This window comes from Myotis daubentonii, chromosome 11 (assembly GCF_963259705.1).
Source record: "Myotis daubentonii chromosome 11, mMyoDau2.1, whole genome shotgun sequence".
In the NCBI taxonomy this organism is placed as follows: Eukaryota; Metazoa; Chordata; class Mammalia; order Chiroptera; family Vespertilionidae; genus Myotis; species Myotis daubentonii.
In genome coordinates this window covers 21,185,323-21,207,110 of record NC_081850.1, presented here as the reverse complement: position 1 = coordinate 21,207,110, position 21,788 = coordinate 21,185,323, and the positions used below count along the sequence as shown (strand labels likewise).

The window sequence follows — 21,788 nt, the reverse complement described above, 5'->3', positions numbered from 1 at the left end:
CCTCTTGCAGTCCAGGAACCTTGGGGGATGTCTGCCTGCTGGGCCTAAGCTGGCAGGCGGACATCCCCCAAGGGGTTCTTAGCACTGCTGTGGAGGTGGGAGAGGCTCCCACCACTGCCGCTACACTCACCAGCCATGAGCCCAACTTCTGGCTGAGTGGTGCTCCCCCTGTGGGAGTGCACTGACCACCAGGGGGCAGCTCCTGCATTGAGCACCTGCCCCCTGGTGGTCAGTGTGCATCATAGCAACCAGTCATTCTGCCGTTCGGTTGATTTGCATATTAGGGTTTTATTATATAGGATAATTCACATACCATACAATTCACCCATTTAAAGTATACTCAGTGGCTTTTAGTATATGCACAGGGTTGTGCAACCACACCACAATCAACTTTAGAACATTTTTGTCACCCTTAAAAGAAATCTCGAACCCTTCGCTGTTAACTTCCAGGTTTTCCCCCCACAGCCTCAGGCAACCCCTAATCTATTTTTTGTCTCTATAGTTTTGTCTATGCGGGGACATTTCATATAAATGGAATTGTATAACATGTAGCCTTTTGTGACTGGCTTCTTTCACTTCTACTGTTTTTAAGGTTCATCCATGTTGCATCAAGTGTCAGTACTTCATTTATTTTTATTGCTGAACTAGGGGCCCGGTGCACGAAATTCGTGCACTGGGTGTGGGGCGGGGGGGAGTGTCCCTCAGCCCAGCCTGCCCCCTCTCACATACTGGGAACCCTCAGGCGTTGACCCCCATCACCCTCCAATCGCAGGATCGGCCCCTTGCCCAGGCCTGACGCCTCTGACAGAGGTGTCAGGCCTGGGCAGGGGACCCTCATTTCCCCTCATCACTGGTTCTGCCCCCAGCCCAGGCCTGATGCCTCTGGCCTAGGCGTCTGGCCCAGGCAGCGGGGACCTGCAGTGGCAGCGGGGGGTGCTGCGATCTCGCGGGCTCTGCCCCTGCCCCTGCAGGATGCCTCTGGCTGAGGCGTTCGGCCCGGGCAGCGGGGACCCACAGCTGCAGCGGCCCCGCGATCATGGGCTTCGCTTTAGGCCCAGGCAAGGGGCCCCTAGCTCCTGGGACTGCCAGCTTCGACCGTGCCCAGCTCCCATCGCTGGCTCCACCCCTACTTCCTGCTATCACTGGCCAGGGTGGAAAAGGCACCTGATTCTCCGATCATGGCTGGGGGGCAGGGCAAAGGCGGCCTCAGGGCCGCCTTTGCCCTGCCCCCCAGCTCTTAGCTCCCCCCTGGGTTTCCGATCACTGTCAGTGGCAGGGGGCTTCTTCCTGCTTTCCCTTTCGCCTCCCTGCATTGTGCCTACATATGCAAATTAACCGCCATCTTGTTGGCAGTTAACTGCCAATCTTAGTTGGCAGTTAATTTGCATATAGCCCTGATTAGCCAATGAAAAGGGTATCGTCGTACGCCAATTACCATTTTTCTCTTTTATTAGTGTAGATAATAATTCCACTGTGTGGATATATACCACATTTTATTTATCCATTCATGGACATGTGAGTGGTTCCTACTTTTTGGCTATTATGCATAGTGCTGCTATGAACATTTGTGTGTTTTCACTTCTCTTGGGTATATGCCTAGAAGTGGAATTGCTGTGTCTTATGGTAAATCTGTTTAACTTTTTGAGGAACTGTCAGACTGTTTTCCACAGTGGCTACACCATTTTTCATTTCCCACCCGCAGTGTATGAGAGTTCCAATTTCACTACATCCTTGTCAGTTCTTATTATTATCTGTCTTTTTTATTATAGCATCCTAGTTGGTGTGAAGTGATGTGATTTTGATTTGCGTTTCCCTCATGGTTAATGAAAATGTACTTTATACTGCATACTACGTTCAAAAGGGAGTGCGAGTGTATTAACTTAGAACATCTTACTTTAATACCACATCTGATTTAAGTGTAAAGAGTTAAACTATAATTAGTTGTGAATTAAAATTAAACATCTTTTATACATATACTGACATTTTGGGAGTCTACAAAACATGGAAAATTTCAAAATGAAATTCTTAGTTCAGGTTTTACCAATCCTATACAATAAAAGGCCAGCAACCATCACGGCATCATGACCATAATGACCATCGACCAGTTGCTATGAGGTGCATTGACCACCTCTCGGTCCCTCCCCCCCGGGGTGGTGGGTCGGAAGTGGGGACTGTTGAGCAGCGGCAGGTGGTACGCATCCAGCGGCGAGCATTGTGGGGTGGGGAGTGTTGCAGAGCTTCACGGGGCGGGGAGCTTCGCGGAGCTTTGTGGGGTGTCATGGGGAGTTGCGGGGGCAGGGAGCTTCGTGGAGCATCTCGGGGTGGCAGAGGCGAGTGTCGTGGAGCTTCGCGGGGTGGTGGAGGCAAGCATTGAGAAGCTTTGCGGCGTGGTGGGTGTCATGGGGCGGTGCAGAGCAGGGACGTGGCCCTGATCGAAGACTAGGCCTAGGGACCCTACTTGTGCATGATTTCATGCTCTGGGCCTCTAGTTCTTATATAATCCCCCAAATCTGAGATTAACCTGAGGTGTTCCTTAATTTCATATAGTACACATTTCTCTCAATGTTGTCTGAAGGGAATTTTTTTTTACCCTAACAGCTTACTAAAGGCAAGTTTTTAAAATGGGAAAATTTTGTTACTAAGTTTTTTTTTCCCCCTGTTTTTGTTTTTTTATTTTGTTTGTTTTGTTACTAAATCTTTAAATCTCATCTTCATCATCTTTTTCTTTTTTCCAGGCTAGTTGGAAGGAACTGTATTTTCAAATACGTCTTCAAGTCTTGTACAAATAAAGATCATGAGAAAATTAATACACCAGGATATTTTTTTTTAGAACACATCCCAGTAGAGGGATCTTTAGTGCCAGGCACACTAGAGCAGTTTAATTTATCTGGAAGGCTCTATAGTATCTAGCGTGAAAGCTCATTTTTACATATATATGTAAAAAAATATATATATATATTTTTATTGATTTCAGAGAGGAAAGGAGAGGGAAAGAGAGATAGAAACATCAATGATGAGAGAGAATCATTGATCGGCTGCCTCCTGCACGCCCCCCCACCGGGGATCGAGCCGCAACCCAGTCATGTGCCCTTGACCAGAATCAAACCCAGGACCCCTCAGTCCACAGGCCAACACTCTATCCACTGAGTCAAACCAGCTAGGGCTCAGTGGTGATTTTGATACCTATTCTCTCTTTCATTCAAATCAGAATGAAAATCAGAGGTTGAAAACATGACTATTGAACAGTTAGGTAGGAAGGTCAATGATCTTTCTCAGACTATGTTGACTTCAAAGGAGTAGGGCTTTTTATGTAATCACTCAGTGAAGGAATTAACACAGACTGTAGTGAGGGAGGTTAAAGTGGAAATCTTGGCAGGAAATAGGGCATTTTCACTTTTTAGCAGGGAGAAGAGTGAGAAGACTAACTTTTCAAAAATGACTTTGAAGAACTTATAAGCTATCAATGGTTAAATTCTTTCATCCATCAAACATGAGTGCCTTCTATGTGAAGGGCACCTAATTAATCATTATATTATAAAAATATTAATGATCTCTGCTTTTAAGGAATTTCTAGTGTATTATGTTCACCAACAAATAGTTACAGTACAATATAAAACGCTTCTGTAGGTGAATGTTGAAAGACCATGTGGCATTAAGTAGGAAGCCACTCACAAAAGTAAAACTATGAAATACTTGATTTTAGAGTAAAATTTGACATTATATTCTTTTTTTCCCTTTCTTTTTCACTTTCCCCATCATAATAAATTTTAGTAAATACCATAATGTTTTATTCTCTTTCTAGGAGATAAAAACAGCTCATAAGTTGGCGAAGAGATGTTATACAAATCCACCACAATGGGCCAAGTGTCTCTTCAGTCATTGTTTCAGTTTGTGGTTTATTTGTCTCCCGGCCTATGTTAGAGTTTCTCATCCTAAGGTCAGAGCACTTCAGCAGGCATATGATGTACTTATTAAGATGAGGAAAACAGACGTGGATCCACTAGATGAGGCAAGTATAATGAATTGAGAATGTTACTAAGTTAAATTTTATTTTTGTATTTTTAAGAAAAGTTATTTCTCAGTTGCTTTAAAGTGTCCTCAGGTATTTTCATTATAAGCAGGAAAGGTAAAACATTTACTCTGTTTCATAGAGATAGTACTTATTATTTATTTTAAAATATATTTATTTTAAAAATTACTGCTTTGGAATGAAGCTGAGACTTATTATTTAGACCAGATTGTTTGTCCTTGATAAATAGAAAATAATATTTATTTCATTTTACTTTTGATATAACTTTGTTAGGAAGCAAATAGGGAGTAGGCTTTCCACTAGGACCTATGTGCTAGGGTGCATTATAAAATCAATTTGTGTTTCAGATTATGTATCTGAAATGTAGTTCCAAGTTTCTCAATCTTGGTACCACAGACATTTAACATTTTTTTATTTATTAGAGAGAGTTATTATTCCACTTATTTATGCATCTCTTGGTTGATTCTTGTGTGAGTCCTGGCCTGGGATCAAATCTGCAACCTTGGTGTATCAGGATGACACTAACCAATTGAGCTACCCGGCAGGGCACTAATGACATTTTGACCTGCATAATTATTTATTCTGGGGGCCTGCCTTGGCCTGTCTTGCACATTGTTGGATGTTTACCAGCATACCCACTAGATGCCAGTAGCAAACCCTTCCTGCCAGGGCAATCAGAAATGTCTCAGACATTGCCAAGTGTCTCCCCTGGAGGACAAAATTGCCCCACTGGTGTTGGTAATAATAGTACCTTCCTCATAAGTTTAGTTTGAGGGTTAAATCAGTTAATGTACATAATGTGCCTAGAATAGTACCTGGCTCCTAGTAAGCACTGAGTGAAAGATGTGTTACATGTTTTACATACAATCTCTCTCTTTAAAAAAAATTTTTTTTAATTTATTTTGGAGAGAGGAAGGGAGAAAGAGAGAGAGAGATGGAAACATTAATGATGAGAATCATTGATTGGCTGCCTCCTGCATGCCCCCTACTGGGGATCGAGCCCACAACCTAGGTATGTCCCCTACCAGGAATCAAACCGCGAACTCCTGGTTCGTGGGTTGATGCACAACCACTGGGCGGGCGACACTGGCCAGGCCATACAATCTCTCTCTTAAGCTTTAGAAGCATCCTAAGAGATAGTTGAAGAAGCTGAGTCACTTATTTAGTCTTTCTCTGTTCTCTTTTCCCTTTAAAATTATTTTTAGTGTTAAGATAATTATAAATGATATATAGAACCAGATTAGAATTTAAAATGAAGTTGAAATAAAAATTCAGTAATAGATGTCTGGGAGGAAGGAGAGAAAGAGTGAGAGCACAAGGATAGAAGAGAAATGGGATTGAAGAGAGCACATTATAGCTTGAGCGATAGCTATATATTTTTTTTCCCTTTAAAATACAAAGATCTGAAACTATTACCGCATTTATAGTATTAAGATTTGATAATGCTGTGGGCATACTAAAACTCATTTTTCTCTAAGTATTATCTGTATATTTATAAAAGCTTTTAAAATAAAAAGATATGCCGAGACCGGTTTGGCTCAGTGGATAGAGCGTCGGCCTGCGGACTGAAAGGTCCCAGGTTCGATTCCGGTCAAGGGCATGTACCTGGGTTGCGGGCACATCCCCAGTGGGAGATGTGCAGGAGGCAGCTGATCGATGTTTCTCTCTCATCGATGTTTCTAGCTCTCTATCTCTCTCCCTTCCTCTCTGTAAAAAATCAATAAAATATATTTTAAAAAATAAATAAATAAATAAAATAAAAAGATGTAAAGCAAGTATTAATATCCATTCTCATATTTTATTACATTTCCTCTCATCTAATGTTTATAAAACGATTTGGAAATTAAAAGTACTTGACCATAGCCTTGACCGAGTAGCTTAGTTGGTTAGAGTGCTGTACCAATATGCCAAAGTTGCGGGTTCAATCATGGTCAGGGCACATACAAGAAGTAATCAATGAATGCATAAGTAAGTGGAATAACAACTAAAAAAATTTTCATGTACTTGATCAGAATCAGTGCTTTGTATTTCATACATTTTAGTGTTTTTAAAAATTCTGGTAATTTTTATATCTAAGAAGCATTTCAAGATGTTTTAAGTTTTTTGGAAAGTATACATTTAAAGTGTTTTAAAGTATTCTGTAAATATTATGTTATTGTACTCTAAATTGAAAGCATAATTCTTGATTATTTCTTTGATAAGTTAAAAGTTCACAAGACATACCAGAATTGCCTAAAAACGATTTTCTTCCAAAGGTATTAAAGTTCTATGGTAGTCTCTGGTACAAATAATGATGTTCTCTTATTTTCTAACATGCAGCAATTAGAACCAGTAAGCTAAGAATTTTTTTCTATTTCAACAATAAACAGCATGATAGGTTTAAAATTTCAAGGTTGATTTCTTCTATTTCAACTTCTAACAAGTTATATTGAGAGATTTGTAGTGTGCTGAAGTAATTGCATCTTTACTGCTGGAAGAAATGTTTGTTTAATACTTAAGAATGCATATTTGATGCATTTTATCTGTTTATTGATTACACATAGAATAGCACATTAAAGTTTTTACAGTATTTTCATGTATATTATTTCCTTTGGTATTCCCAGCAACTCTGTGAGGCAGTTTATATATTAGCTACGTTTTAAAAAGATAGAAGTTTGGCCCTAGCCAGTTTGGCTCAGTGGATAGAACACCAGCCTGTGGACTGAAGGGTTCAGGGTTCTATTTCGATCAAGGGCACATGCCCTGGGTGGGGACTCGATCCTTAGTAGGGGGCATGCAGGAGGCAGCCAATCAATGATCTCTCCCATCATTGATATTTCTATCTCTCTCTCCCTCTCCTTTCCTCTCTGAAATCAATAGAAATATCTTTTTTTTTTTTTTAGAAATATCTTTTTTTAAAAAAGAATGATACTGTGCCTTATTCATCTTAAAAAATAATAATAAATTAATAAATAAAAAGAAATTTGAAACAGATGAATTGACACACACATAGCCCCCCTCCCACCCCCCCCCCCCCCACCCCTCCAGCAAGTAAATAGTGTGCATGTTCAGGTCCATATTCCATCAGAACCCACAGTTTCTCCCCTCCCCTCGCCTTATCCAAGGATATTTTTCCCATTATTTTTTTACTTTATTTCATTGTTTTAGAGAGAGAGAATGGTACGGGTTGGGGTGGCGGGGAGAGAGAAAAAGAAACATCAATTGGTTGCTTCCCGCATGCACCCTGAACAAGGCTGGGATGGAACCTGCAACCAAAGTACTTGCCCTTGACCGGAATTGAACCCGAGACCCTCAGTCCACAGGCTGATGCTCTAATCATTGAGAAAAACTGGCTTGGGCCCCTCTGTTTAATTTATAAGCGTAATGTTTTAATTTGACAGCTTTGTGCTCTACATTTTATGTTTGTAAAAGTTGTAATAACCTAGATTTTATCATAAAACTTTAGAAGACCCAGAAATAGCACATGCCACTGAGGCTGAATTAAAATTAAAATGTATAATGCATTTTGCTTTTTATACTACTTACTGAATTTTAAATGAAAGTGAAATATTTGTGTCATGCTTATTTCTAATATTGTCTCGTTAGTCTAACAGATATTTTTGAGTAACCATCCCAGACCTTAGTGGCTTAAAAGAGCTATTTTATTAAGTCATAATTTTTTTGGCCAAGAACCTAGGAAATATTCTGTGTAGTTTTTCTGTTCCATATTGCTTTAACTGGAATCACTTGGTTATAACCAGTTGCTTGCTGGTGTGGTCTGGAGGGTCCCAGACAACTTAACTCAAAGGCTTGCCAGGTACCTTGGCACGTTTGACTGGAAGGCTGGGCTCAGGTGGGACCCTCTCCCTCCACATAGTCTCAGGACCTTCCCATGTGGTATTTGGGCTTTTTCCATGATAGCTTAGAGAGCTCCAAGCGCATTTGTTTCAAGAGAGAGGAAGTAGAAACTGGCAGTTTCTTAAGTCTTAACCCTGGAAACTGGTACAGTGTCACTTCAACTGAATTCTGTTAGTCATACAACAGAATTACGCCCTTCCCCCTCAATTCAAAGGGAGGGACATAGACCTTTCAATGTGAGGAGTAGCAGAGTTGTTCGCCATCTTTCTCTACCACAGATATCCAGAAGATAATCAAGTTGTAGGCAACAAAATACTGCAATTGGCAATGATATCTCTGGTGTTATTACTATTTATTTAATTTGATGCCTGTGTCTTACACAAGTATACCTAGAAGGTTAGGGGAACACTCTGCAGACCCCGAATAAATTCATCTAGAATCATTTTAGAAAATTCAGATTAATCCCAATTTGATATAGAAAATGATTTTCTTAGAGTTGAATAGGACTTTAAGGTATTTTAATATAACTTTAACCTAAAACTGAGATGCTCTAGAAATTTTGAAATATATGGGATCTTGCCTATGTTTGAATTGGCCCTACTAGTTATAAAGTGTGTGTGTTTTGCCCTGACCAGTGTTCACAATGGTTGGAGCGTTGGCCCTGGTCAAGGGCACATACCTGGGTTGCAGGTTCGATCCCTGGCCCCAGTTGAGGGTGCATGTGGGAGGCAACCAATCAATGTGTTTCTCTCACATCGATGTTTCTCTTGTCCTCCTTTCCACTTTCTCTCTTTAAAAAAATCAATGGCAAAAATATCCTCTGTTGATTAACAAAAATAAATAAATAAAGTGTGTGTGTTTTATGATGAGCTCAGTTCCACCTCTCTATAGCTTTTTGGAGTTGCACAAACTGTTTACTCCCTCTTTTATGTGACAATTCTTCAGATATCTGAAGTACCCTCTTGTGTCACATTCTTCTTCATTCTTTCATACATCTTACCTAGTTCCTTCAGTTGTTCCTAATTCATGTAGTTTCATAAAACATCTTTAACCTGGTCATTTATAGAGTATCTCTGACAGTTTCTGACCTTTTGCTCCTAAGTTATACCGTGCATTTCTAGCTTCATAGTACTCATCCTAATGATGCTCTGCCTCTTCAGCTCTCTTTTCACATTTCATCTCTTCTGTTCTCTCTTTTTTTTTGAAAGGGATTAAACTCTTTAATGTCCTTTTTAAATTGCTGCCAGGCATCTAAGGAACTAGTTTGTAAGTTTGCCTGGGACAATTATACAATATACTGTTGTAATTCTAAAATATCAAGGGTTGTGTTACCTTTACCCCAAGCACCAAGAAGGTGATTTTTTATTGATTCCCAAGGGTGTAAGGTACTGTTATAGGGAACGGGGGTAACACAAATCTGGGAAAAATTATAATGACACTGTAAGGACATTCTTTGCTCTAAGCTGTGGATTTTATCACCCATCCATAAAACTGTAGATTTTAGTGCCGATAATTCTATTTCAGCTGGCTGTTAATTCTTTTTTGTATAGACAAGGTCTTAGTTACATTTTCCTTAACTTGTTGTACAAACTGAAAAGTTTGAACAGTTTGTACCATGGGTGAAGCAGCAATTCCCACAGAAGTAAGTAACAATACTAGATCAAAGAGTCCTACAATTAACATTCCAAGAAATCTTTTTTGTCTTATTAGATTTTTACCAGGTCATGGAACAGTTGGTAGGTTTGATGAGATTCCCGAGGCTCGGTTAGGTTAGTAGGAACCCAAGTGAAAGCAGGTTTTAAAATCATGAGGGAATCTTTTTGGAATGTAGAATTAATACAATGGGGTAGTGTGCTGGGGTCCAACCCCAGCAGGTCCAGGGGTCCCCAAAGGTGTGGACAGAGTCGGCGAAGAAGGAACGACACGGAGGCAGCGTTCAGTTGATCAGCAGCCTTGCCAGGATCTCTAGCCAGGATCTCCAGCCAAGTTCTGTTCAGGATCTCCAGCAAAGTTCTGGTTAGGATCTCCAGCCAGGTTCTGTCCAGGATCTCCAGCCAGGTTCAGTCACCAGGTTCTAGTCAGGTTCTCTTGCCAATTTCTGTAGTCAGGTTCAGTCCAAGATCTTTTGCCATGTTCTCTCGCTAGGTTCTGTCTCCAGTTTCTGTCCAGGATCTTTTGCCATGTTCTCTCCAGCGAAGTTCTTCTTTCTCTAGGTTCTGTGTAGGTTCTGTCTTCTCATCTCTTCTGTTCTCTTGAATATAATTCCTTCCTCAAAATTTGCTTTCTCCTTTAGTAGAAAGAGCAGCTTGGCTTAATGGTACAGTTGTTAAGCAACTCTGTCACAAACAGAGCACATTTTATGAGTCTCAAGAAGAATATCTCCTATGTGTACATATCCTTATTCTAGTCACAAAATTGTGTGTCATCCTTGCGCAGGGCAGGGGCCATGCTTATCATTTTAATTTTAGTATATGTGCTGCTGAAGCGAGCACTCCTTATTCTCAGAATAAACTACTTATTTATTATAAATAAGTTTGTGACTGCCCTGTCACTGTTTGTATAAACTGGCTCACCTCTTAGCCAAGGATCATTGAGATTCCTGTTTCATTCTTCATGTTTTCTGCCATCATCTTTTAATATATAAGATTCTAACTTTTAGAGGAGTAACCAATTGACTTGTCCTCTTATGATAAAATCTGGACCCCCTTGGTAAACACATGCCAAGAAAAGCCTTTGCTAATTATAGTTATTTTTCTATCTTTTTTCACATACTTTTTAAAGACATGGTTTTACAGAATTCTTTTTATTATATTGGCATCCTAGAGAATGCTGTCTTTAATTCCTTTTGCACAGAATATAAAACATTATTTAGGAGAGAGCTATTTTAATCATACTTTATTTTAAAAACGAATTTTTTAAATTATGGAGAATAATAGTCATTCTCTTTGTGCATACTTAGTTACTGAAACAAATGGCACACATGCACATAGATCTTAAGTTCAACAGTCAGTAATCCTGGTACTTCTATTAATGAATGAGTTTTACAAATAATTTACTGAGACACTCAAAGCACAACAATAGAAAAAGTAGTGCTTAATAACTTTGAGAAGAATTGGGTAAATCATTTAAAAATCTCTACAAGTCACGGATGGACTGTGTGCTAACTACTACTAATGCTTTGATGTTATTTTTTGCTAGGTGTGCTATCGAGTAGTAATGCAGCTTTGCGGACTTTGGGGCCATCCTGTTTTAGCAGTCAGAGTCTTATTTGAAATGAAAACTGCTAACATAAAGCCAAATGCTATTACTTATGGTTATTATAATAAGGTAAGTAGGATTGACATTGGGCAATGTATGCTCCTTATTAAGACTGATAATTCTTTAATACCTTCTTTTAGAGAGTTTGGGGTATAATTTTTATATATGTACTATATATGTATGTATATTTTCAAAAGTCAAATATTTCTAATAACTATTACTTTTACCTTTATTTTACTTTTAGGTAGTTTTGGAGAGCCCGTGGCCTAGCAGTACCCGCAGTGGTATCTTCTTATGGACGAAGGTACGGAATGTGGTACGTGGCTTGGCACAATTTAGGCAGCCGCTTAAAAAATCCGTGCAAAAGTCACAGGTCTCCTCAATATCAGGTAATACATGTGATTGGAAAGATACTTTCTTGCTGAACCATAAGCTTCATAGTTTTATGAATTTTAATTATATGAAGTATAATTTCTGTGGTTTGAAGTATAATTATATGAAGTAGAAAACATAAATCAAATTCTAGTTGATAATTTTATATATAACTAAAGATATATTACCTTAGCCCAAAATTCTCTCCCCACACCCATATTTAGAAAGTGTTCTGCAACTTTAAATGAACTATGGGTCATTGATGTTTAGTTTGTTATTGTCAGTGCATGAATTATTGAACTGCTGTTGTCCTTATCTTTAGCTCCTCAGAATGCCACAGGTGGAAGTGATGGGGACACGGTGAGCCACGGTAGCGTGGATAGTTCTAATGATGCTAACAATGGGGAGCACACAGTCTTCGTCAGAGATTTAATCAGTCTTGATTCCATTGATAATCACTCTAGCACAGGTACTAAATCTGGATTTACTAACCCTTCACTTAATCTCATGTTAAGTCTTTCCTTTTTTAAAAAGCTTTTACACCCCTCTCGAGTTTGGGTAATAATGAGCTTTATGTACTTTTAAAATACTGTTCTCGTATATAAATAAAGGAAGGAATTATACCTTTGATTGTTGTTCACTTCTCTCTGTTTCCTATAGTTAACTTTGGAGTGCTGTGCAAAAGGCTCTAGGCATGGAACTTCTCTGTATTTGTTCATCATTCGTTTGTGAAAGTAGATGATATAATTGTTAGTGAATGTGCAATGAGGAACTTGAATGTTAATGACAAAACTTGCAAATCTTTTTTTGAGATTATGAATATTAAAGAGGAAAGAATAATTTGCACACCATGAGAAAAAGTATTTTCTGCGTAGTCATTACTTAAATGACACTTTTAAAAATCTGAGAAATTACTGAAGCTACTTTTACATACAAATCTATGGGCATAACCTCTGTCCTCTGAAGGTAGAATTAAGCATAATTAAAGGAGCACATTGAGCAGATATATATGTGTTGCACATCATTCTTCTTATTTGTTCTTTTTTTTTGTTAATATCTCAGGCTTTTCTTTAAAAAGAATTCTAATTCCTGTGCTTCATCTGATATCTTGAATCAATGACTGAAGTTTGCTTTCTCTGCTCTTTGTTGCTTTGCTTTTTGCTCTGTGCTGTTTCTTGGTGCTGCATTTGTCCTTGGCTGTCATGGTGTGGGGGTTCAGACAGACTTGTATGACGTGAAGCTATGGATACACGTGTGCGTTAATTCTACTCTTGAATATTAACCACTTCAGGTAATTTCCCATTAGGTTAAATTTTGCTGACATGCAAGGGTTGGGAGAGACCTTTTGTATTTTAAATTTTGTTACCAGTGGAAAACAATTATAGTTTTTTGGGCTTCTCCTTCAGATAAGTGTAATCATATATGCACTACTGAAAATATTCAACTAAAATTTGATGATCAATTTGCAAACTTATTGTTATCTTATTTGTAAATACACTGTACCTTATGATAATTCTTATTTTGTGGTTGGTTTATAGCATTATTGTGTCCAATAGTTTTATAGTCATTAAAGCTTTCAGTGTTCCACCTGTTCAGGTGGTTTTTGCTTGCTAAAACTGATCTGAATTCTTTTTTTTTTTTAATTTATCTTTATTGTTGCAAGTATTACAAATGCTCCCCCCTTTTCCTCCATTGACCACCCCCCTCCTCTCTATTCCTGTCCCCACCCCAGGCCTTCATCCAACTATTGTCTGTGTCCATGGGTTATGCATATAAGTTCTTTGATTGATCTCTTCTCTCCCCTCCCCCCCTTCCCTCTGAGGATCCTCAGTCTTTTGCATGCCTCCATGTCTCTGGATCTATTTTGTTCATTAAATTCCACATATAAGTGAGATCACGAGATACTTGTCTTTCTCTGACTGGCTTATTTTGCTTAGCATAATACTCTCCTGGCCCTTCCATGCTGTCTCAAAGGGTAAGAGATCCTTTTTTATTGCTGCACAGTATTCCATGGTATAAATGTACCCCAGTTTCTTTTATCCTTTCATCTACTGAGGGGCACTAGGGCTGTTTCCAGATCTTAGCTATTGTAAATAACCCTGCTATGAACATAGAGTGGTTTATATCCTTTCTGATTGGTGTTTCAGGCTTCTTCAGATATATTCCTAGAAGTGGGATTACTAGGTCAAATAGCAGTTCCATTTTTAATTTTTTGAGGAAACTCCACACTATTTTCCAAAGTGGCTGCACCCGTCTGCATTCCCACCAGCAGTGTACTAGGCTTCCTTTTTCGCCACATCCTCAACAGCACTTGCCATTTGTTGATTTATTGATGGTAGCCATTCTGGCAGATGTGAGGTGGTACCTAATTGTTGTTTTAATTTGCATCTTTCTGATGATTAGTGACTGAGCATTTTTTCATATGTCTCTTGGCCATTTGTATGTCCTCTTTGGAGAAATGTCTATTTAGGTCTTCTGCCCATATTTTGATGGGATTGTTTGTCTTCTTTTTGTTGAGTTGTATGATTACTTTATATATTTTGGAGATTAACCCCTTATCAGATGTTGGCAAATATGTTCTCCCATACAGTGGGTTTTCTTTTCATTTTGATGCTGATTTCTTTTGCTTTGTAGAAGCTTTTTATTTTGATGTAGTGCCATTTGTTTCTTTTTTCCTTTGTTTCTCTTGCCCTAGGAATTGTATCAGTGTAAATTTTACTACGTGAGATGTCTGATATTTTGTTTCCTATGTTTTCTTCAAGGATTTTTTAAAAATATATATTTTATTGATTTTTTTTCAGAGAGGAAGGGAGAGGGATAGAGAGTTAGAAACATTGATGAGAGAGAAACATCAATCAGTTGCCTCCTGCACACCCCCTACTGGGGATGTGCCCTGCAACCAAGGTATATGCCCTTGACCGGAATTGAACCTGGGACCCTTGAGTCCGCAGGCCAACACTCTTTCCATTGAGCCAAACCGGTTAGGGCTCTTAAGGATTTTTATGGTTTCACGATTCACATACAAGTATTTTATTCATTTTTAGTTTATTGTTGTGTATGGTATAAGTTGGTGGTCCAGTTTCATTTATTTACATGTAGCTGTCCAGTTATTCCAATACCATTTATTAAGAGACTGTCTTTACTTCATTGTATGCTCTTGCCTCTTTTATCAAAGATTATTTGGGCATAATGGCTTGGGTAGATATCTGGGTTCTCTGCTCTGCCCATTGATCTACATGCCTATTCTTGTAGCAGTACCAGGCTGTTTTGATTGATCTGAATTCTTATGTGAAAAACTACCTGCATAGTTACAGAAGCATGTGTGAATCATTGAAAGTCAACATAAGTATAAGTAACAATCCTCTTTGTAATTTAACTTTCTTTTATCAAGTAGGAATTTTTATGAGACTTTCATTTTAAAGCCACCTTATTTTATTTCCTCCTGTATGTTTTCTAATACTTATAAATGAGATGGATTTCACTTATGAAATATCAAGAAAATAATGTGGTATGGAATCATTTCACCAGGAATAATAATAATAACAATAATAATTACTCTCCTTATTCCTCTAAATTTTTTTTAATTTGATCTTTTTTTTTTTGCATTTAAAGCTACTTAATTTTTTTATTTTTTTAAAATTAAATCTTTATTGTTCAGATTACTACATTTGTTCCTCTTTTTTCCCCCCCATAACTCCCCTCCACCCAGTTCCCACCCCACCCTCCTCCCTCACTCCCCACCCACTGTCCTCATCCACAGGTGCACGATTTTTGTCCAGTCTCTTCCCGCATCCCCCACACTCCTTTCCCCCCCAAGAATAGTCAGTCCACTCCCTTTCTATGCCCCTGATTCTATTATAATCACCAGTGCATTCTGTTCATCAGATTATTCACTTGATTTTCAGATTCACTTGTTGATAGATGTGTATTTGTTGTTCAAAATTTGTATCTTGCCGAAACCAGTTTGGCTCAGTGGATAGAGCGTCGGACTGCGGACTGAAGGGTCCCGGGTTCGATTCCGGTCAGGGGCATGTGCCTGGGTTGCGGGCATATCCCCAGTGGGAGATGTGCAGGAGGCGGCTGATTGATGTTTCTCTCTATTCGATGTTTCTGACTCTCTATCTCTCTCCCTTCCTCTCTGTAAAAATTCAATAAAATTAAAAAAAAAAATTGTATCTTTACCTTTTTCTTCTTCTTCCTCTTCTTAAAGGATACCTTTCAGCATTTCATATAATTCTGGTTTGGTGGTGATGAACTCCTTTAGCTTTTTCTTATCTGTGAAGCTCTTTATCTGGCCTTCAGTTCTGAATGATAGCTTTGCTGGATAAAGTAATCTTGGTTGTAGGTTCTTGGCATTCATCACTCTGAATATTTCTTGCCACTCCCTTCTGGCCTGCAAAGTTTCTGTTGAGAAATCAGCTGACAGTCGTATGGGTACTCCCTTGTAGGTAACTGACTTTCTTTCTCTTGCTGCTTTTAAGATTCTCTCTTTGTCTTTTGCTCTTGGCATTTTAATTATGATGTGTCTTGGTGTGGTCCTCTTTGGATTCCTTTTGTTTGGGGTTCTCTGTGCTTCCTGGACTTGTAAGTCCATTTCTTTCATCAGGTAGGGGAAGTTTTCTGTCATTATTTCTTCAAAGAGGTTTTCAATATCTTGCTCTCTCTCTTCTTCTGGCACCCCTATAATTTGGATGTTGGTGCGCTTGAAGCTGTCCCAGAGGCTCCTTACGCTATCTTCATATTTTTGGATTCTTTTTTCATTTTGCTTTTCTGGTTGGGTGTTTTTTGCTTCTTCATATTTCAAATCTTTGACTTGATTCTTGTGCTCCTCTGGTCTGCTGTTGGGAGTCTGTATAATATTCTTTATTTCAGTCATTGTATGCTTAATTTCTAGTTGGTTCTTTATCACAACATCGAGGGTCTCATTAGAGTTCTTGTAGATCTCATTAAGTTTGTCGGCAGTTTCTAGAAAATTATTGAAAGACCTTAAAAGTGTGGTTTTGAACTCTATATCCTGTAGTTTGCTTTCCTCCATTTCTGTCATTTGTGTTCTTTTTCTTTGTCTCCGCATTTTTTATGCTTCCCTGTGTTGGTAGAGTGGTTTTCTGTGCTAAGTGTTCTCTAGGGCCCAGTTACCTGAGGAGGACATACTTGGTGAACCCCCTTGTGGTCTTTGTGCATAGTCTTGTTGTAGTTAAGCCTTGATTGTTGTAGGTATCACTGGGAGGAATTGGCCTCTAGGCCAATTGGCTGTGAGAATCAGTTGTGTCTGCAGTGGGAGAACTTCTGTGCTGGAGACACCCCTCTGGGGCAAGACTTGCTTCAATGGGGCTTTGGTGCTCACTGAGTCTGCCCCCTGAGTGTGTCCTTTATGTTTCCACGGAGCTGCAAACTGTATGGTCCCACTCTGACCTCTGGGCTTCCTGGCTCCTGGATCTCTAGGGAGGTGCTTATCTAGCCTTTGCCTGAGGCTATCCAGCAAAAGCCTCCCTGCAGGGCTTGGGCGGGGCGGGTCCCACGGGCACAACATCGCGGGGCTAGCAGTTATGGCTGCTCTCAGTCCTGCCCTCAGAGGCTTTGCTTCTCAATGTCCCGGTAATCGCTGCAAGCCCCTCGGAGAGAAAGCTGCCCTGGAGTTCCGCTGCCAGACAGTCCCGCTTCTCCTGTATGAGTCTGGGTCCCTAGAGACTCGCCGGGAACTGGAGCTCAGAGCCTGAGACTCCCTCCCAATTGAAAACGACAACCGTGCCCTCAGCCGCCAGCCCTCTCCGCATGCACCTCCACACCTTAGTATTTTACTTCTGCACTGCGCCTCCTCTGAGTCTCAGTATGCTTTTCTCTTTCCTTCTGGTTGTAGAATTTCCACTCAGCCAGCCTTCCTGTGGTTCTGGGTGATGTCCATTCCGTCTTTTAGTTGTATTTTTGAAGTGGTTGTGCGAGGCAGCAATCTCCGGTGTTTACCTATGCCGCCATCTTGGTTTCTCTCTCCTCTAAATTTTTAAACTTGTCTCCTTTAATAGAAAAAAATCTCCTAGTAATCCTGTGTAATTGACATAAAGATTCCAGTAGTTGGAGAAGAAACGTCAGATCCCTTTTTCATGTTTCTTTTAAGCTGCATTTCAAGTAGCTAAAGACCCAGTACTGAATTTACAATTAATATATATCTCTGTAGAGTTCTGGTGATGTCATTTTATATTTTTGGAAACTTGTAGCCCAGATGCTTAAGTTACTGTTTTCATTAAGAATTATCTTGTAGAATCTTTTCCACTTGGTACCTGATACTGAGTCACTTGTTCGGGAGCATATCTGGGCTTGATCAGTTTACTCAGTTTCCAGTCTAGTGTCCTTTCACTGCACCACGGTGTTTGTTTTAGCAGCCTTTCTGAGAGAGCCAATCAAAACGTGACTGAAATTAGTCATTCTAATGGCATTTAAAGAAGTTTAGTTCTTTTGTTACATATTGGGCAAACCCTATGTTTAAGCAGCAGTGTAACAAGTGCTAGTAGAAAGTATAAGACACTGTATTTTTTATTTTATGTGTTTTTCATTGATGTCCTTTATAAAAGGACTATCTAGTAACTGGCCTTAGTTTGGTTTTAAATGATACAATTTTAAAGCCAAAATAAACTTTCAAAAAACTTCAATTTAAATAATTTCAAACTTATAGAAATGTTGTAGAATAATAGAGAACTCTTAAGTAACTTTAATTTAGATGTGCTCACTTTTAGTTTGTCACATTTGTTTTATTGTTTTCTTTCTATATGCATATTTATTTTTTGTAATCATGTGCAAGCAAGTCAATATATCTTGCCCTGTTACCACTTAATACTTCAGTCGTATTTTCTCTTACATAACCACAGTATAGTCACCAAATTAAATTGATAAACTGCTTTAATCTGTAGTCTGTGTTCCAATTTTGTCAATTATTGTGATGTCCTCTGTGGTACTTTAACTCCCTCTCTGTAGTCTCCTTTAACCTGGCACAGTTCTTCATCCTTTCTTTGTCATTCATGACTTTGAACCTTTTGAAGAATTCAGTCCAGTTATTTTGTGGAATGCTCAGTTTGAGCCTGCCTGATATTCCATGTGATTAGATTAGGTGATGCATCCATGGCTCTGCTACAAAAGTGATATTGTATCCTTCTCAGATTTTCATGTGGCAGAGGCACACAGTGTCCCAGAGGCACACGGTGTCTGTCTGCTCCTCATTGGTGAGGTTAATTGTGATCACTAGTCTCAATGTTTGGTTTCTCTGAGTTACTGTTATCCCCCTTGCAGATAATAAGCTATCTGTAAGGAGACACTGAGAGGCTGTGCAGTAATAGCCTCTTTCTTATCACATTTTCTCGTTTAAATTTAGCACCCATTGAAGATTCTTGCTTGAACCAGTCTTTACTGTGATGGTTATAAACTGGTGGTTTTACCAACTCTATACTCCCTCCACATTTATAAGATAGTATTCTATCATATATCCTTTAGGCATGTTTCCTTCATGTTGTTGTGGTTTTGTGTGTGTGTGTGTGTGTGTGTGTGTGTGTGTGTTTTAATATGTTTTTATTGATTTGAGAGAGAGAGAGGAAGGGAAAGGGATAGAGACATAGAAACATCAATGAAAGAGAAACATCCACCAGCTGCCTCCTACATGCCCCTACTGGGGATCGAGCCCACAACTGGGCAGGTGCTCTGACCAGGAGTCGAAGCAGTGACCTCTTAGTTCATGGGTCGACGTTCAACCACTGAACCACACCGGCCAGGTCTATCATGTTTGGAGCACTTCCTTTCTTGCATAAGAAAATGTTCCTGACTTACTCTTATACCTTCCCAGCCTGAGCTCTGGAATCAGCCATTTCTTCGAGGATCCTAGGTTTCTTTTAATGGGCAAATATTTTAGAAACCAAGGTCTGGGCTGTAGGTGTGTTTACTACTACCAAGGTGTTACTGCTTCTTGACTTACTCAGCAGAGCTAGAAAATATGTTTTTATATAGTAGAACTACTTCTGATTCCAATCAAGCCCACAGGTTTTTCTTTGCCTTCCTTCATTATTTTTTTTTAATTCTCTCTTCCACACTAAGAATCTTGGCTCCCAGAAATATCATCACATTTACTCATTTGCTCAGACCTGAGTAATAAATAATTTCAGAATTGCTACATCCATTCCCCTGTGAAAAACAAACCCCCTAAGGAGTTCAGGATTTGACTGTTACCCCCAGGCTTAGAATATATATTCAAAATAAAGTGTTCCAAAGTTACTTGTATGAGTCCTCCCATCTTTCCAGTGTGGTTATGGTATTCATATGAAATAGAGTTGGTTTCATTTGTTTCTGTTTGTATTCAATTTTAGTTACTTCCCCTCCCATATCCCCACTTTATTGATCTAATTTTTAAGAATATTTAGAAATTAGTGTTTTCCAAAAATAAAGACTATAACAAACTATATTTAGAAAAGTTTCTCTGTCCCTTCCATCCTATTTTTTTTAAAGATTTTCTTTTATTTTTTAAATATATTTTAATTTATTTCAGAGAGGAATAGAAGAGGGAGAGAGAGGTACAAACATCAATGATGAGCAAGAATCATTGATAGGTTGCCTCCTGCACGCCCCCCTACTGGGGATCGAGCCCACAACCTGGACGTGTGCCCTTGACCGGAATCGAACCTGGGACTTTCAGTCTGCAGGCCAACGCTCTATCCACTGAGCCAAACCGGCTAGGGCCCTTCCATCCTATTTTGCCCCACCCCATGTAGGTAACAGGTTTTGTTTTTGTTTTATTACTCCTTCATTTCTTTTTGCAAAAGTAAGAAGATATATGTTTGTTTTATTTCCTCTTCTTACACAAAAAGTAGCATTCTATAGATACATTCCAAAAGACATCTTGTCCAAATCTGTTAATTTACAGATAAGGAAATTAAGACTCAGTGCTTTCAAATGTGTAATGGGTTTTTATTCTTCGGTATTCCTGTACCTACTGTCCTTTGCTTCTTACTATTTTAAAATGTTCTGTGTGATTTGTAAGTTTTCTTGTTTTCCTTTTCTTAAGTTTAATTATGTAGATCAGTGTCATTTTCTTTTGCAATGTTATAGCTGGACTGTAAGTATATGAAAACATTTCTATGTAAGCCTGCATTGTTTTTTCACAGGTGGTCAGTCTGACCAAGGCTATGGGTCTAAAGATGAACTTATAAAGGATGATGCAGAAATTCATGTGGCTGAAGAACAATTAGCAAGAGAATTGATAACCAAAACAAAAGTGCAAATAGAAGGTTAAGTACTGATATTTTCTAACTTTACTTAGAAAAATACCTGTGCTAACTACAAGTATTATTTGATAATTTAGTTCAGGGGTCCTCAAACTGCGGCCCAAGGGCCACATGCAAATACAAATATTGTATTTGTTCCCGTTTTGTTTTTTTACTTCAAAATAAGATATGTGCAGTGTGCATAGGAATTTGTTCATAGTTTCTTTTTAAACTATAGTCCGGCCCTCCAACGGTCTGAGGGACAGTGAACTGGACCCCTGTTTAAAAAGTTTGAGGACCCCTGATTTAGTTGATAATTTTTAAAAATGTAAGGTCTGAGCTTATAAGATACTATGTACCATTATATATGGTAGGTTTTGATAGTATCTGAATTTTAGAATTTAAGAGGTCTTTAAAGACTCAGTAGGTCAGCCCTCAGTTTTGTTGTAAACTGTGACCCATTAAAGTATTTATTTGTCAAATATATATAGCTACTTTGTGACAGAACCAAGACTAAACTTTGAGTCATCAAACTTGTATTCTAGTGTCCCCTTTATTTTAAAATGCTAAGTCCTTCAAATATCTAAGTGGATATTTTTTATTGGTAGTTTAAATATAGTCTTCGCGATTTCTTGTTTTTTTATGGAACTCATTGAGGTAGAAATTATTTGTGGTAATCATTTTATAGAAATATGGAATAATATTTTGGCTTTATGGTAATAAGATGTTCTTCCTATCTTTTTACACTAAAGTATTCTTTCTTCGCCCTGGCCAGTATTGCTCAGTGGGTTGGGTTATCATCTTGTACCCCAAAATGTGGCGGGGTTTGAGTCCCGGTCAGGGTGTGTATGGGAGGCACCTGAATCATTTTCTCATTTCCAAATCATTTGGAATCATTTTTTTTTAAGTATACTTTCTTCATTGATGTCACCTTTTTTATGCTCCACTTATACAGAAGCAAGCCCATCTCCTACTTGACAAGTGATGAGTATAACTGAAGGCCTGAGCCTTACTTAAGAATGCTCAAGTTAGGATTATTGAATGCTAAAATAAAA

General features: G+C 38.9%; 1 protein-coding gene across 7 annotated transcripts in view; it reads left to right on the top strand.

The window, feature by feature from the left end:
* Positions 1–21,788, top strand: part of DENND4C (DENN domain containing 4C) — a 133,291-nt gene that overhangs the window by 76,834 nt on the left and 34,669 nt on the right. For 6 of the 7 annotated variants that reach the window (XM_059656565.1, XM_059656569.1, XM_059656568.1 and 3 more), the window contains 5 exons: positions 3,803–4,009; positions 11,066–11,194; positions 11,370–11,514; positions 11,820–11,966; positions 20,635–20,757. In XM_059656565.1, the coding sequence (XP_059512548.1) occupies positions 3,803–4,009; positions 11,066–11,194; positions 11,370–11,514; positions 11,820–11,966; positions 20,635–20,757 (751 nt within the window). The remainder of the gene's footprint in view (positions 1–3,802; positions 4,010–11,065; positions 11,195–11,369; positions 11,515–11,819; positions 11,967–20,634; positions 20,758–21,788) is intronic. The other variant, XM_059656566.1, reaches the window with a different exon arrangement.